The sequence below is a fragment of the Sceloporus occidentalis genome, unplaced genomic scaffold (assembly GCF_023333645.1).
Source record: "Sceloporus occidentalis isolate IW3139 unplaced genomic scaffold, rSceOcc1.0.p SCAF_79, whole genome shotgun sequence".
NCBI lineage: Eukaryota > Metazoa > Chordata > Lepidosauria > Squamata > Phrynosomatidae > Sceloporus > Sceloporus occidentalis.
This window is the reverse complement of record NW_028317059.1, coordinates 3,017,598-3,034,968: the sequence shown is the minus strand read 5'-3', so window position 1 is coordinate 3,034,968 and position 17,371 is coordinate 3,017,598. Positions and strand designations below refer to the sequence as shown.

General features: G+C 38.0%; 1 protein-coding gene across 1 annotated transcript; it reads right to left on the bottom strand.

Moving 5' to 3' along the window:
- Positions 1-6,679: 6,679 nt before the first annotated feature.
- On the bottom strand, positions 6,680-8,512 carry LOC149285438 (retinal cone rhodopsin-sensitive cGMP 3',5'-cyclic phosphodiesterase subunit gamma). Its single transcript, XM_089495409.1, has 3 exons — positions 8,367-8,512; positions 7,603-7,643; positions 6,680-6,756 (listed from the first exon to the last, which is right to left on the bottom strand). Exons 1-3 carry the CDS (start codon positions 8,510-8,512, stop codon positions 6,680-6,682), a joined length of 264 nt encoding a protein of 87 aa, XP_089351535.1.
- Positions 8,513-17,371: the final 8,859 nt, after the last annotated feature.

Below are 17,371 nucleotides of genomic sequence, written 5' to 3'. Positions count from 1 at the left end.
TTGTCTGATAACTTGTCCGGCAGATACCATTGGTCTCCCTGTTTTATCATTTAACTTATAGAACAGGGAGACCAGTGGGATCTGCTGGACACGTTGCTTCATTAGGGTTTAACTTTCTTATATAATAATAATTGCACAATAAATACATATGAAGTGTATTATACATGATCTCAAATAAGTGGCAATTGCACAATAAATATATAACAAATTGTGTTACCTGCTCGATATTATGACTGCAGCTCGCTCACTAACATACTAGTTAGGCATACTGAGACAGTTTGAGGTAAAACAAATCAGTTCTTTATTATAGCAATATTTCTTAGTTACATAGGCATTAAAATAGTATCATGAGCATGTTAAGCATATCGATTATGAGTAAGCATCAATACATCACCGGATATCGTAGCATCACTCCTCAATCGGGGGACTTCAATCACGATTGTGCAGGAGGAACCGGGAAAACCACTGTTAGCACGTCTGCTTAACCTTCGGTAAGTCCCAACTCCTTCTGGAAATCCCCCTATTATATATATAAAAGCTTTGCTCCATATCTACTTCCGATTCTGCGCAGTTATAACTATCATGCTGGCGCAGCCGCAGCACAACCTTCTAGAAGAATCTAGCGCGTGATCACCTCGTGTAATCATGTGCACTCAGTTGTTTTTCTCAGTGCTCATGATATGATTTTAAGTCACTTGTTCCTGATTATTCTCCTTCTGCAAAAACAATTCTGAACTCCAGTAACCTCTACTAAATGAAGTCAATGGCTTAGATCACATTGATTATACCTATCTTATTGGATAGAATCTAATATCCATTCACTCACCAATCGTATCACACACGTATCACATAAATATACAATAAATATACATCTTTATTACCAATATTAAATCAATAAAGGAATATACAAAAAAAGAAATATATATATATAAAAAAAAATTTATTAAAAAGTTTATTTATTAATAAAAAATTAATTTATTTAAAAAAAAGTTTTTTAATTAAAATTAATCAATTTAATCAATTAATTAACCAATCGATCTAAAAAGCTAATCTAAAAAATTGAATAGATCAAAGTCTTGATTCAGACCTCTTGGGGCCAGGGTTTTAAGGTTGAATACCCATTTCATTTCCACCTGACCTATTTTTTTTCTCAAAATCACCTCCTCTACAATCTCTACTAACTATTTGGATCCCCATAAAGGTAAGGTGTTTTGGATCACTATCATGATGTTCTTTAAAGTGCAATGGTACAGAATGGTTTTCCTTCCCTGTTCTAATTGCCCTGACATGTTCGTCCAGTCTCTTATGGAGTGGACAAATAGTCCTACCAACGTACTGCAACCCGCAGGGACATTGTAATAAATAAATAACTCTTTTAGTATAACATGTTATCATGTGTTTGATATCATATTCTCTTCCTGTAATACTGGAGTTAAAGCTGGTCACTGCCCCATTGCTCCTAGAACCTGTGTCATGACATGGGGTACAACGGCCACGTTTAAAAAAAACATTTTGACTATTCAAAAAGTGTTGATTACCACTGTTATTTGCCGGGTGTAACTGGAGGTCAACTCGCAATCCAAATTAGGTGCACCTCTAAAAGTGACTTTGGGCTTTTCCGGAAGTAGCTGTTGCAGATCATTATCCCTTAGTAAGAGGGGCCAATGTCGTTTTATTATTTTTTTAAGATCTTGATGACACTTATCATAGTTGAAAACTAGGGGTATATCTTCCCTATTGTTTATCAACCCCATTTTTGGTTGTAATAAATCCCTTTGTTCTATTCTAAATATCTCCTCCAGAGTTTTTTCTAATAAACTATGTGGATATTCTTTCTGAAGGAAATAATTTTTTATCTTATTGGCCTGTTCTTGAAATATATCCTCATCTGTGCAGTTGCGTCTAACTCTTATCAACTCCCCCTTTGGAATGCCAGTTAACCATGGACTGTAATGTCCCCTATTAAATAAAACATAGCTATTTACATCTACTTTCTTAAAGTGTGTTTTAGTGCAAAGTTCCGAATTATTAATGTAAATTGAAAGATCTAGGAAAGAAATTTCCGAGGGACTGTAATCAGTTGTAAGGCTGGAGAAACAAGATATACTCCTACGAATATTTCTGTAAGGATACCACATTGCACTTTGCTATACGATAAATCTTCTGCACCATACATCTCACCTCTCCGCCAGTATTTAGTTTCTCAACATACGGATCGGAAACCAGTTGAAATATGCAAACGGAGGAGAGATATTCCAGAGAAGGAATCCCTCTATGCCTGATTTAGTCTGAGCAAGCTGATATGCTACACGTGAGTGTGATATTATCCTGTGGGGAACTCTAAACACATATTTATTACAAAACGTCAGACAGAGCCGGCCTTAGGCGTTGTGGCGCCCTGTGCGGACAACTACCCCCGTCTGTCCCCTCAAACTACCCCCCTCAAACTACCCCTCCCCTCTGCCCCTTCAAACTACCCCCCCTCTGCCCCTTCAAACTACACCTCCCCTCTGCTCCTTCAAACTACACCCCCCCTCTGCCCCTTCAAACTACACCCCCCCTCTGCCCCTTCAAACTACACCCCCCTTCTGCCCCTTTAAACTACACCCCCCCTCTGTCCCTTCAAACGACCCCCGTCTGCCCCTTCAAACTACCCCCCCTCAAACTACCCCTCCCCTCTGCCCTTTCAAACTACCCCCCCCCTGCCCCTTCAAACTACACCTCCCCTCTGCCCCTTCAAACTATACCCCCCCTCTGCCCCTTCAAACTACACCCCCCCTGCCCCTTCAAACTACACCCCCCCTGCCCCTTCAAACTACACCCCCCCTTCACCTTCAAACTACCCCCCTCTGCCCCTTCAAACTACCCCCCCCCTCTGCCCCTTCAAACTACACCCCCCCTCACTTACCTTGTTGCCGGAGTCCTGTGGTGAGAGAGGGAGGCATCCGTCTTCTCGCTCTGCCGGCACTTCATGTTGAGCGTCGGAATAGTCCGGCGCTCAACATGAGATGCCGGCACCGCGATGGAGTCACGGAGAGTAAGGGGCGCCCCTGCCCGGGACTTAGATTAAAGCATCATGTTTTTTTTGGTTTTTTTTAAACTTTATTTAACATGAATGATGTTAAATAAAGTTTAAAAAAAAACAAAACAAAACAAACCCGATGCTTTAATTTAAGTGCCGGGCAGGCGCCCCTGCTACCATGGCGCCCTGTGCGGCCGCACAGGTCGCACACCCCTAAGGCCGGCCCTGACGTCAGATATACACAATTGGAAATATAAGTATATACTTTAATTATTTTTTGGTGGATTATACACTGTGTTCACATCTTTTGGTGGATCATATATATATATATATATATATATATATATATATATATCTTTTGGTGAAAATTATTCACATGGTTGTTATATAATTTTAATATTTATTTTTTTTGCGCAACACTTTATATATTTTCTATTATATAATTATAATAATACAAGCAAAACAGTGGCTGCCTGATATTCTTGCCCCTTTCCTTTATTAAAATCAACATTTTAGTTAACCTTACTATAATCTGTATAGCCTAATATTTGAGGAAATTGTCTAAGGACCTCATTAATGTAAAAATAACACCAGAGACCCGTCATTTTAGATTAACATTTTATTTCTTCTCTAAAATAATTGACTCTTGACGTAACAAGCCAAACGAATTTGTCATTATAAACACCCAAACTTTGTAAATTAATAATTAGCATATCATTAGAATAACTTATCATCATATTGCATCACCTTTTTAATATAAAGCAACCAATGCTTATCCAAGGGCTTAACCAACCCTGGCACATGCTGAACCGCCACAGGCAATATACATATGCAACACACGTGCAACCACTAGTCGATTATTGACCCCCAACACAGACACCGCTCTCTCTACCCCTTCCCGTACATCTGGGGTCCAGATATCAATCCCCCAGGCCTCACCTAGCTGCTTCAGTGGCTGCCCCTATCCTAAAAGAATGAGTCCCATATTCTCCACACAGGAGGCCCAGGGCCACCAAACATTTCCTAAACACTGCTAAAAATGGTATGTGGTACCGTCCTTCTGAATGAGCAAAGAGGTCATGCTGGTCATGACCACAAATACTCCACCAGGGACACCCTGGGGCACACCACATTGCCCTGAAGTTTCAGCAAGACTACCTGAAAACGCCTACCGGTCCAGCGATTCCACTGATGCCAAGAAAGTGCATAAGCTAATTTATTAACAACTCCAAGCACATGAGAACACCTAAAACAAACATTTAGTTGCAAACGGTGCAACACCAGGGTGCAAAGGGGAGGATAAATAATTAATGGCCTGCACCCTGCTCATCCTATCACATTGAAATCTAACCCTCTTGTTGGCAAGACTAGTCCCTCAAATTTCCATCGCCACTATAATGGGAAATAATTCCATTCATTAACTTTAACATTTAACATGCTAACTGAGGCCTGTAGAGTCTGAGATGTAACTCTTGGGCGATCTCTCTGAGCATTGCACAGTCTGACCTTGGGGTGAATCTGAGGGAACGTCCACTCTTGGGAAGATTGGCAGCTGTCTTGAGTGTTTACCTCTTTTGAATAATCTTTCTCACTGTAGAATGATGGACTTGTTTGGAAATGTCCTTTTAACCTTTTTAATGTTGTTCCCAAGCTGCAGAAAAATACAGTTTGTGCTGGAAATATTTTTTTTTTTGCTATTAAAAATGCTAAAAAGTCACACACAAAATCGAAGGAGTATGGATCATTGGCTGTATTCCGTAAGACAAGAGTTTATTTTGTATTTTGTCACTTGTTCATTTCTTACAATGGTTGTCTTTTTAAAATCCAAGGAGCATCGAAGTTCAAGTGTACTTAAACAAACTTTAATATTTACTACAAACAACATATAACAGTTATCACTCAATAAACAGTATATACAAATAAACGCAATTGTAATAATTCACATTATTAGTTTCTAAAAATGAAAACACAAAATACACTGGGCCATAATTATGAATTTAGACTTATGCAATTGGATTCGTATGCACATGAGTTTTAATGAAAATTGCATGTTTTGTACATTCGTACAAATCTTGGAACACGATTGCGATCCCTACAAAACTGACAAAAATGAATGGCAAAACCTCTGAAATTTCGTTAAATTTGTTCATTCGTTTGCCTGCTATAGATAAGTCATTTCTCCTGCTCACACATTTTCAGGGACAGTTGCCAGTAATTACAAGATGTTCCTTTGTGGTCATCCATGCTTAACAAGCTATAATTAGCTTTTTTGGCAGCATTCCCAGAAAATATGGTGAAGGTTCAAAGTGGGTACACATGTTAACCATTAAAAGCCCAATAAGCCTAGCAGGTGCAGCTTATCAAGTATTAGTAAATTGAAACCCCACAGGAAAAAATCAAGGACAGGGTTCAAAAGAAAAAAAGGCTATAGTTAACCATGACAATTCCAGAGGAATCTATACTGAAAAAAAATCATATTACAGATAACCCTAAAAATAAACTTTTAATAATATATTTCAAAATCTCAACCAAAACACCAAATTATATCACAGAGGTGCAAAGATGAGGTAAATAAAAATAAAAATGTCAGAGGTTTTGTGGATGTCAAATTAGTTCTTCTATGAGGCCGTTCAACATATCCACCACCCTCTTGTTAAAGTAAGTCCTTACATTAAGTAAAACTTTGTTAAATTAAATAAAAGTAAAAATCTAAAGAGGAGGATAATTAATATGCAAATAACAATTAAGCATTTCAGTGTCTGTAAGGAAGGCTGTGCATTCATTTACCTCTACACACAAGCAAGGATTATATTATACTGCATGCCCCTGCCCTTTTGTCCTAGGTTTGTTTCTATACAGCAAGACATTGCATCACATACTGACCTCCCCTCCCTGTCGGTATCAGCCAATCAAATCAGAGGAGGTAAGAAAACGTCTGGAGAAGTTAAGTAAGCAGGTTGGGGGGAGGCGGATACAAGACATGGGGTGGGTGCAGGTGGCACAGGCAGGACTGGGGACAGAGAGATGTGTTTTTGGACTATTCAATTATTTTCCAATTTAAAAAAAAGCCCCTGATACGAAAGGAACTAAATGATTTTAGACCCTGTGCGCAAGTCAATTATGAATAGCGGTTTTATGACAAAGGTCTAAATATGGACCAGCCAGGAGAAACATTCTGTTGGTTTTCATTGGAACTACACACATTTTGATCTTAACAAAAAAGTGCCCTTTACGAACATGGCACATTCATTTTTAGCCTAGTACATGTAAGAACATTTACAAATAATTACAAGACAACAACAATAATTTACAAATCTACATTAATAAACTGAGTGGGTACTTCATCAGGAAAACAAGGCTAGAAAACATGATCATCTTTTAAGGATCATCAATTTCTCAAAAACTAAGTGACATGCACAGCTATTCTTATTATTCCCAAGGAAGATCTGGCGCTTTTCTCTTTATACCATGATCCGACTAATACAACTCTCACTCCAAAGAGCTTTGCATCCAGATAAATATCATGTATACAAGAATACTAGTATTAAATACCGTATATAACATAATACTTGGTTCATTGTCACCAACATAACATTGAGACACTCTAAGAGATGTTAAACAATTGGTATGACATGGAAGAAGATTCAGCTCCTGTTCCTAGATGATTCCAAACTGGGCCAGCTCATGTAGTTCTAGGTGATTGAATGCCTCCCATGGACAGATTACAGTAATGTCTGAAAAACGACAACAACATTTTATTAAAAGAGAAAAATGTAAATACCTATTCGTTAGCCGTTAGGCTTTGAATTCGATATCTGTGCCCAACCCACTATCTTATCTATATCTATATATATATATATATATATATATATATATATATATATATATATAGGATAATTCCTTACATTTGTGCCTACTCTCCAATAGCTTTCCATGTATGGATTACCCCATCCTATGTGATTTAATCAGCGATTGGTACAGACTAGTTCAGCATTATTGCACAGTATCGTATTCTCGGATATTGTAGAACATTGCAAGGTTGATAGCTCTTCCACTCATGATCTTGATGAAACTAATAGGGTACAGGAGTTGGTCAGCTAACTTTTACCAGGATGACTACGCTATATTAATAATGTCACTGTATTAGGTATGTACATTTACAGTGCGAGGTGGCCTATTATAATGATTCTTCTTCACCATTCTGAACAAGGTCACACATATTTATTAAAGACGTATTACGAATTGAAGGTGAAGTTACACTTACTTTTCGTAAATACATTTATTATATGTTACTATTAACATATTTTATGTTTGTTTTTTTCCTGGTTTCATAAACAATCAACAGTATTAAAAAAAGATAGGGGGTCTACATGTATGCTCATCTATCTGTGCATTTCCAAACATGGTTTTGTAAGAATTTATACCACAGTTTCACTCAAAGATGATCAGAGACTGTTTTTCACAGTGATAATGAAATATATAAATGTACACTGAATTGGGATAGGCAATGTGTCCCTAGAGGTGACATATTAAAGGGATTGAGGGTGATATAGTGTACAAAGTGGTCCAAGGTTCCTTACCTGTTCCAAGTCCTTCCATTCCTGGGATATCATCGCCAAACCTGGAATGTAACATTTGGAATAATCCTGAAAAGTGCCTCAGACTAAAAGCAAACATTTAGAAGCATGTTCCAAAAATATATTGTGAGCATTGAATATTGTCTTGTATATAGTGATGTAGGACAGAATTAAAGAAATGTAGATCTTGTATTTTCTTATAAATTCATTTCATCTACCCACCTGAAGGTTGCCATTGTAAGTAATTATGAGACATCTGGATGCCTCACAAGACCACACAGAGTTAACTCCTCTGTGACAGAGCCTAAAAAGTCCTTGATACATTCTTATTTGTGACTTTAGGAGGTCCTGAGCAAAACTGGGATTATAATAGTAAGTAGTATTTTACAGAAATGTACATATGAGCTGTACATACAATTTGTCTCTTTTTTTCCCCAATATATTATTCATATATAATGTGTTTCGGCAGACTAAACACAAAAAAGGAAACTATGGTTAAATATATGAATAGAATAGCAAAAAATGGTCTTTACGGTGGGAAATAGCCTTGTCATGAAGTGGTTAAAGTGTACTAGATTATTTAGTTAGCACTACATATAACATGTGATTTTAGTTTGTCAATCGGTTTAATATCTTAGTTAACCTGAAAATTGAGATTGTTTTGGGGCCTATGGCCTTCTTGTTACCCAGCCTTACAAAGCCTGCCTAAACCAATCAAAAATAATATGCAACAATAGGACAGTGATTTATTCTTAAAAAAAACTTACCCCTTCACTCCCTTTTTTGGTGGCTTGCTCTTAAATTGACGTGTCTGTCTTTGCTTAAATTTAGGGGGTCCTTTTCGAGGAGTGGTGGGCCCCCCCTGGGTATTAATAGGAGCCAGCGCACTGGATGCTGGAGAGCTAGAATTCATCACCAAATCAACTCTTCTGTGGGAAATGTAAATATCTATAGAGCAGAAGAAATACATAATGCTCAAGGAATGCAAATAGGCCAAATGTACAGCAGATTTCAAAATATATTCGCCTTCCAACATGAACCACGACAATTGAAAATTAAAACATAGTTTAAAAATATAATTTCCTATATACACATTATTATGTAAAGCATTTTTGTACCATTACAGGACCCCTCGCTCATTAATTCTTCTGCTACATAAGCTCTGTGGTATTGGCCCATAACATTTTAATATATGACCCTTAAAGCTTAGACCCACCATATACAGTGATGTATCGTGACCTAGGCTAACTGGACCTTGGCCTAGGGTGACAGGTCAAGGAAGGCAGCAGCCCTTCAGCTGCATAACAGTGAGCCTCGGGCTTTCAGTAACACCACTACTTAATGGGCTAGTTAAAAGAGAGATCACTGATAGGAGATCTCTAGTGGTTAAACCAGTGCGGATTCATGAAAGTCCCCTAAACTACTGGACTATGCATTATGCAGGGCTGACTCTGAAATGTAACCGTAAACCTTTAAAAGTGCATTTTCTCTTTTAGACACTAGGCGTCACTGCGCCATTATTATTAAACTTGTAGCAGCAAGCAGTAGAAACAAACATTTTACGCTTTTAACCCCTTAATGACAAAGCCCGTACATGTACGGGCTCAAAATGCATTGTTTTCAATGGGTTTAGGGACTGCCCATTGGCCTTAAGGGGTTAAACAAGCAATACAAGCAGCAAAACTATTGTCCCTTTAATTGCTCCTGTTTATATTAGAATGAGAAATCACCTGCCACCATGTGTTTTCCTTATATCTGTTTTATAGCGAAATGTTGAGGGATATCGAAAATGAAAATTAACTATATCAAGGAATCATTCTTTCTTTACAGAGGGGACAATGTTTAATGGTCCCAAAACAGATACAACCCTTCAAGCATTAGGTAACAAGGTTAAAAAAGAACAACTTATTGTAACATTTCAATGCATCATTTAGCACCCTATGAAACTGCAGATACTGTTTTTTAAAGCCTAATAAATCACTTAAGAGACCAGTACTCGGCAACCAACATTATACGGTGCTTATCCAGATTAGTTTAAAATGAGCAGATGGCTCTTTTAATTGGATCCAACATTTAATGTTTCCTCTGGATACTCCATTTACATTATTGCTTGATGGATTTTTGAGTGTCGTTTTAAGAGTGCCTATGGTCCAATGATCTGGAACCACAGGGAGAAAATCCCCAGGCTCTTTTTCTGCTATTACTATTATTCATTTTGTTATTATTTTTGCTCTGATTATTAGTTTGTTTATAATTGTATACTTTAAATTGGTTCAAACAACTGTATTGTGCAGCTTGCTCATGAGAAGCACCAAATCTTTCTGGTGTTAAAACTTGAAAATGTAAGTTCTGAAGAAACTACTTTCCACCTACATTATACAACCATAACCTTTGTGAGTAGAAAATATAAACTTGGATTCAGTTAATTCCCACTCTCGCTAATTAAAGCTTTTGTCATATTACATTCAATCAGTACATTGCATCTTTTTAATCAAGAGGTCAGAAGGGTTTTGGATTTGCTGGATAATTTTAACCATGTAATCCCGCTACATGCTCAGTATTAGGTATAGGAGGATAACTTTTGCACTTATGAATCAGAAGACCTTCTATTGCCTATTAGGCTGAGTAAATCCAGGGTCAAGACCTGTAGCTCAGAAGTTATTGTTGGACTATACAGTAAATCCTATTATTCACATTTGGATAGTCATTATTAATTTTCAACCTTTTTTTACAGGAATGTATAGATCTGATGTATCTGATATCTGATGTAGAGTTGTGTTTCTAGCTACAGTAGAAATCTGATTGGCGAGTGGATTATTCTGCCTTTTCCTTCCAACTCCATCTGTTCTGTAGCACATTCTACACAATACACTTTGACATATTGACACTAGTTATTTTTAACTGTTCAAAAAAATTCAATTTCAACCAATTAAAAGAAGCCAGTTGTAAAATATTTAACATGGGAGGATGACCGAAGAAATTGCCTAGCTTCAAACCTGTGTAGTGAAAATATGCTGGTTGTGCGTTCTGGCCCATACAGTAATGTGCCACCAAATCAGGTGCATTACGTACAGGGGATGGCTAGCAATATCGGTCCAAGTGGCTATACAGTACAACAGCCATAAACACAATTGCCTACAGACCCGTTGCACACAATACAGTCCCGTAAAGCCAGTACTCCCTAGGAAATACTGAACAGGTAGCCCATGAAAAGTGTGTAAAAATATCCAGTTATGGAGCAACTGCTGCTAAAAGTGCAGTCTATGGTAGACAAAACATTGGCTATTAGTGGACTTCTGGCGGTGTCCCCAAATCCTTAAGCCACGGGCATTTAACAGTCTTCCGCTGTCTATGCATACTTTTCCAGTATTGATACCAAAGCAAATTATCTTCCTTACCATTCAGATATCTACCACATCATCAGATTTTTCAAGAAAAAGCAGGAATATTTGAAAATTCTGTAGCGGTGTCAAAAGGTGCAGGTCCTTAATCTGTCTGTTAATGTTAATGCTGATCATCAGATGACATGTTGTCTGTGTAGCCTCCTCAGTCCCTATAAACTCTCATGGAATCTGGGTTTGTACCTACAGTAGAGTGTTAATAGTAAGTTATCATAAATGTGATCTGGTGTGATATTTGATGTTTAGTTTATAAATATTTTTGCTGTTGGCATACTCACAAGAGCAGGCGTCGAAAGATCTGACACGACTCTCCAGTGGGTTTGTCACATTATGTTGAAGGTTGATCCCACTGAAATACTCTGGAACTTTTAATCTGCTTTGCAGAGGATTACCTAATATAATCAATTAACAGACTTAGCAATGTCAAGTCTCTAACAGACATGTACACAACTTGTTGCTGCTATTTAAGAGGAATGGCACATGTCCTACTGTAAAAAGAACATAAATGACATGATTGTTTATCCAGTAGACTGGGGCTGTCCTTCTCCTTCTGTCCCAATATGTCTTGACATGTGGTAATGTTGTTGTTAATTTTAAATTGTCTCTTTGTTCCTTTGGTTACCATAATTTATATTATATTATTTTATTACAAATCAAAATACATTTAAAATGTAACTTCCTGCCTTTGTTCACAGGCTCCATCATGGACAAGGGAAAGCTATGGAACTATGTAACAAATTAACATGATGGTAGATAATAACCATTACACATTTATTGTTTGGCCTGCAAACTTGTGTGGATTTGGCTTGTACATGGATCCTTAATATCAAGTGTATGATTCTTGCTTGGATTTTAGACTCCAGCTTGAGTAGAGCCACAGCTTGCTATGCCCACCTCTACTTATTATGTTTTCATGTTGTATATAAGATTCATTGTTTGTATTCCAAATTTATTTCAAAAAAACCTATTTAAGCAGGTGCCCTCACCTCCATGGTCCAACATTTGTCACCAAAAGCTAATCAGTGACAGGAAAGCGTTCCCATTGAAATAAGTGGGTGCACTTGTTGCAAATGTACACTGGGGTCTGAACAGACCCCTTTCTGCAGTGTTTGTCGAGCCAGCGCCGGAGCTGACTGGTGGTAAGTATATCACATGCAGAAAGATGTGTTAAGCTGAACATATCTCTTGCACCACAAAGCGTTCCGAAAGGGGGAAATGCATATGGGGGATTGTCCATTTGTGCAAAATGGACAGCATGAAAAATGGAAGGGGCCACGCAACTGTCATATAGATTAAAGTACATTTGATGTCTGGAATGTCCCTTTAAGTGTTAGCAGAAAAAACTCTGCAGTTGTTTCTTTCCAATTCATCTGAATGACATGACACAGTTGACATTAAAGACAAGAAGAAAATGATTGGAAGAAAATGAGTAGATTTTGTATGATGGAATTTTAGACGCAGAAATTCTGCTTGTTACTTCTTCCATTACATTAACACTACATATTCCTTATTCCACATTTATTCTGTGCAATCTTTGTTATAATATGCTTACTAGCCCAGGGGACAGATAAACCCAAGTGGCCCTATTGGCCCCTTGTCCCTCCGGTTACTGAAATACTCATGTATTTACACACACTCTTACACACTTGAATACACATATACACTCATGCTAATCCACCCTCCATTTTACACACACATACACCCTTATTCTAACACACTTATACATGGAATCTCACTCTAACATTCATACATCAAACAACATGGACATTGAAAATGTAAAAGCTGTAGTATGGGAAATTATATTTGTTGTGGTTCTTTATGACAATATTGATGACCTCACGGACACACTGATACAACTCACAAAAACATATGGTTCAAAATGCTAAAATGTAATAACCAATCAAAAAATTACAGTTAAATAACTGTCTGCTAGTGCACACACAGGAAACCCTACTGACACGACATGTTGCAACAAGATTGTACTGGCTTCAAGTCAAATCTCAAATGTTCCCCTCCTCCCGTGGCCACCTTCAGCTATAACCTGACGCTTAAAGCCAAACTATCTTCTCTTATTCATCTCCCTATTTTCGCCTCTTGTAGCTTCCCATCTGAAGCCAAGCACTAACCCGCCCCTTTGATCATTTAATTTATACTAAAACCACTTAGCCATAATTATTGCTACAAGAGCTACTACTCCCTCTCCCCCCCCTCCTTTTGTTTTAATTACCCCTACAACTGCCATAGATTGTAAGATCACAAGTGGGGCCCTCATAAGCCCACCACTCCTGCCAGGTACTTTATATAAAGTACCATAAGGCTTACCTTATGCATCGCAGCATTGCAGGGGTTAACGGGAGCGGAGGCCCCTGCAGGCGACAAAAAGATTCGCTCGCACGGCTCTTTAACTCCTGACTGCGGAACTTTGGCCTGGGGAGACCATGGTTTCCCCGCTCCAAGAGTTAAAGGTCTGTACGAGCGACTCTATTGGTCGCTTGTACGGAACTTTAACTCTTGGAGCGGGTCTCCCCCGGCCAAGTTGCGGCACCAGGATTTTAAAAGTCTGTATGGGCGACTCTATTGGTCGCCAGCAGTGGGCTTGTTTGCCATCAACCAATGAAGTGCAGGTATAAGTGATCACAAACAACCAACTTATGTTGGCTTCTGCTTATGTAAACTTTGTAGATATAAATTTAGCCGAGCGGCTGTTATCTTCATGTTTCAAAAATTATATTGTGTGAATATTTTGCTTCTTAGAAAGCTTTTTGAAAGAACTTGATCAATTTCTGACTTCCCATAGTATTAAACCATAATAACATTGCATAAGTTTTTTTTTACAGTGCAAAATATCAATTGAAAGCTGAAATGCATCCGCTTAATACTATTTTTGTCTTTAACCCCAAAATCTTGAATATTCACAGTAAATATCTACATAATATTATCGTAAGCTTTGTATTAACTAAGAATACTAATCGGTACAATGATTTTGTAACATATACTTCCTGTATGTAATGCATACATGGCTATAAGTACTACACATTTCCTTTATACAGCCCTCTCAGAAAGCACACTTTATCAAGCCGGAAGTAATTTGAAGTTTAGAATTAGCAGCAACTGCTCGATAAAGCTACTACTAGCAAATGTATTAAAAAAGTGTCCATCCACTGAGAAAAATTTGTGTTTGAATACATTCTGTCATGTGTTTCTAATAAGTTTCACAAATTAAATCTGATATAAATATGTAACAAGGGACCAGGATGCTGGTTGCTATGCTGGTTGTACCACTTTTTTTTTTTTACCAGAATAGCATTTTAAACATATCATGTAAAATACATAATTGCGGGTTATCCCTGATTATAATTCTTACACCTATAATTAGTATAGTACTACTCTCTTCTTGTGCTAATAGAAAAATATTTTCTTGAGTACTGTATGTGGCCATCTTGCCCTAGATGTGTAGTTTGCTAAATATTCCAGGTGAATAGCTGGTGAAAAGGGAGTGGCTTAAGCCAGATAGCATTAAATGGGTTGGAAGTGGGAGGAGACTTGGGCAGGGAATGGGCAAGGCCCCAGAGAAAAGAAGAGTGGCGTGGAGATCTGAAGAGCAATGCTTCACCTCGAAACTCCAGGCCCAACTCAGAAAGGTTTCACTGAGGGATTATGGGAAGTTGACAACAATCTACATGAAATCCACTGACAATGCCTTTGTCAGGAAATAAATAATAACACGCAATGTATGGGTTTCAGTGTGCAGTTTAGCTTTTGCTCAAATGTGACAGTTCCAATTCCAATGAAAAGCAGAAATCTCAACATGTGCAAAGGTCCACATGTAGCTAGTTAGACATGGCAGTGTGGAGCCATTTAAAATAACTCCTTGGTGTTTTAGCTCCTTGGAGAGATATTACAGCACACATGCTTTTCTATATTATCTAAAATAATTTCATGTTAATTTTATACAAGCATTCAAAAAGGAAGCGATTCCTGTTTGGTCAGTCCTTAAAAATTAAACTTCAGATTTCCAGGGTATGGGATTATTAAAAAATATTTGAGCAAGACTAAAATGTACATCAGTTCAGTACCAGAACATTGTTATGTTACCTGTCCTTCTAACAGGTTTTAACAAATGTATTCATAACATCTGTCACTACTGCTGGTGACACAGTGGTGTTTTCGTTTGTCGTGGTGTCTAGGCCTGACCCAAGTCAGTGCCTCTCTACTTTTTGATCCTCCATACTGAGTGCCGGGATATGACAACATATCAAAATGTTCTCTCAGAAGCACATGCGTTTTAGATAAACAGTACTACAGAGGCTTTGCCAGCTATGGTAGGATAATTGGCCAGGTAAAATAGTGAACTGAGATCTCGCAAACCAGCCCATTAGGCACCAAAATTGCACAGAAGATGACTCCCCTTTGGACGCTAGTCTGGCTAGGCCAGAATACGTACCAGATTTTACAGAGTAAAATTGACTTGGCCCACAACACATGCATAACCAAGACTACAGCTGCCATTGTTTTTTCTGTGAAATTCTGTGGAGCAAATTATAATGTTCTAATCACACCTGGGGACTTTCCTGGTTTTACCCGGAGGCACGGTCTCTGGGTCTCTGCCAAAAATGTTGCAGGAGTGGCATTTAGGCATGCCCCACTCCTCGCCCATTTCCCTTCCTACCCCATACATGTAAAATGCATATGAGGGCTAGCATTGCCTGCAACATCATTGGGCTAGCCCACTCCCATCAGCAGGCTCGCCCATTAATGCCAGCAGGCCAACCCATTGACATCCTGAAAAGGGATGACCCCGTGTAGCCGGTGCCTAGTTAGCCCCAGGTAAAGTTATAATCATATCAAATCTTGTGTCCTAAATCAAAGTTGACACCTTCTGGATGAAAACATAAAACGTTGAAGACTTACCTAAGCTTTAGGGACCTTAGATGTCTCTTCTTAGCTGGAATGTAGAACAGACCTCTGAAGTCCCAAAAGTTTGACTCTACATTTTTCCTTCCTGGTCAATAAATGGCATTACCTAAAAATTCCAATTCCTCTTGGGCCAATATGGCCCTTGTTATGTCACGTCTACCCATTGTACAGTGCTACAGAATTTGATGACGCTATATAAAACAATAAATAATAATAATATCTATTTTTCTTATTAATATTATCAACAATGACTCCAGCAACGCACAAGGGTTAATCCCCTCAGGCTTTATTGTACTGAAGCACAATGTATCAGTATTATTTATCTGCCATTATATCTTGGAACAGAAGATAAGTCTGTTGAAATTCTTTAGCAGAACTGGTAGCAAATGCTAAGAACTTCCTGTTGAAGTGGTTTTGAGAGAGAACTAGGGTTGTTTGCTTAAACAGTTTCCTTCCCCTTTTCAACTGACAGACAAACTAAAAAGATTAAAGGAAGGTCTCTTCTGCACAGAAAGGCACTGACCAGAGCTTGGTGAGTAAATGTCCTTTTATCCCAAAAATTGCTAGCGATTTACATACGTTCTGGTAGGAAATAGTTAATGGTCGCAGTAGTGTGGCACAATGTGAAATATTCGTGTTTGTGGCACTAATCTTTAAGGCTGAGTGCGTAAGACGACAGATCCTATCACTAAAACGCAGGACTCTGCTTGGTGTGTTGGCTAAGCAATGATATATTTTGGATCACCATCATTGAGTCTGGATTATAACACAACTATATGCAGATCTCAGATCTTGCGTCATATGGTGCTGGATCAACACATTGTATTCTAAAGTGGAGTTGGCATCTTGGCAGCAATTTGGGAAGAGGCAGAAATAATGGCAAAAGCTGTTATATTTAGTCATTTCATTTTTAAGAAAAACAAATGTAGATGTGATGTATTATATTAAATCTCGTGGAAGACCGTGTGCCAACCACAATAAGCCATTGACCTTTTTCATTAGTATACTTACTGTGCCTTAATCATTTCTGGCACATTATAACGTGAGGGGAAGGAATAATATCTCTGACTAAGTACAACAATAATATCCAAGTCATGTCATTAGTGGGGTTTTAGAGTAATTAATGGACTTACAACCCAATACACAATTTTATCGAGACTTAAGTAAAACATGCAGTAGTAATAAATGATAAATGCATGTTGGCAGAATAGTTGTCCCTTTTTTGTTGTTTTCTTAGAAAAGGTTGAAATCCTAGTCCGATATACAAAGTTAATAGAGAAAACTACTCTTCGCGTGAAGGACCTAAATTACTAATGGGTTTATGCACAGAATTATACGATTATAATTATATTCTGCAAAGCTCTAAATACACCTGTTAGCATTTAAAAAAGTATGCATGCATACATGCAATAGAATAGTGTTGTGTTTCATACAGAAATACCATCGTCGAGAAT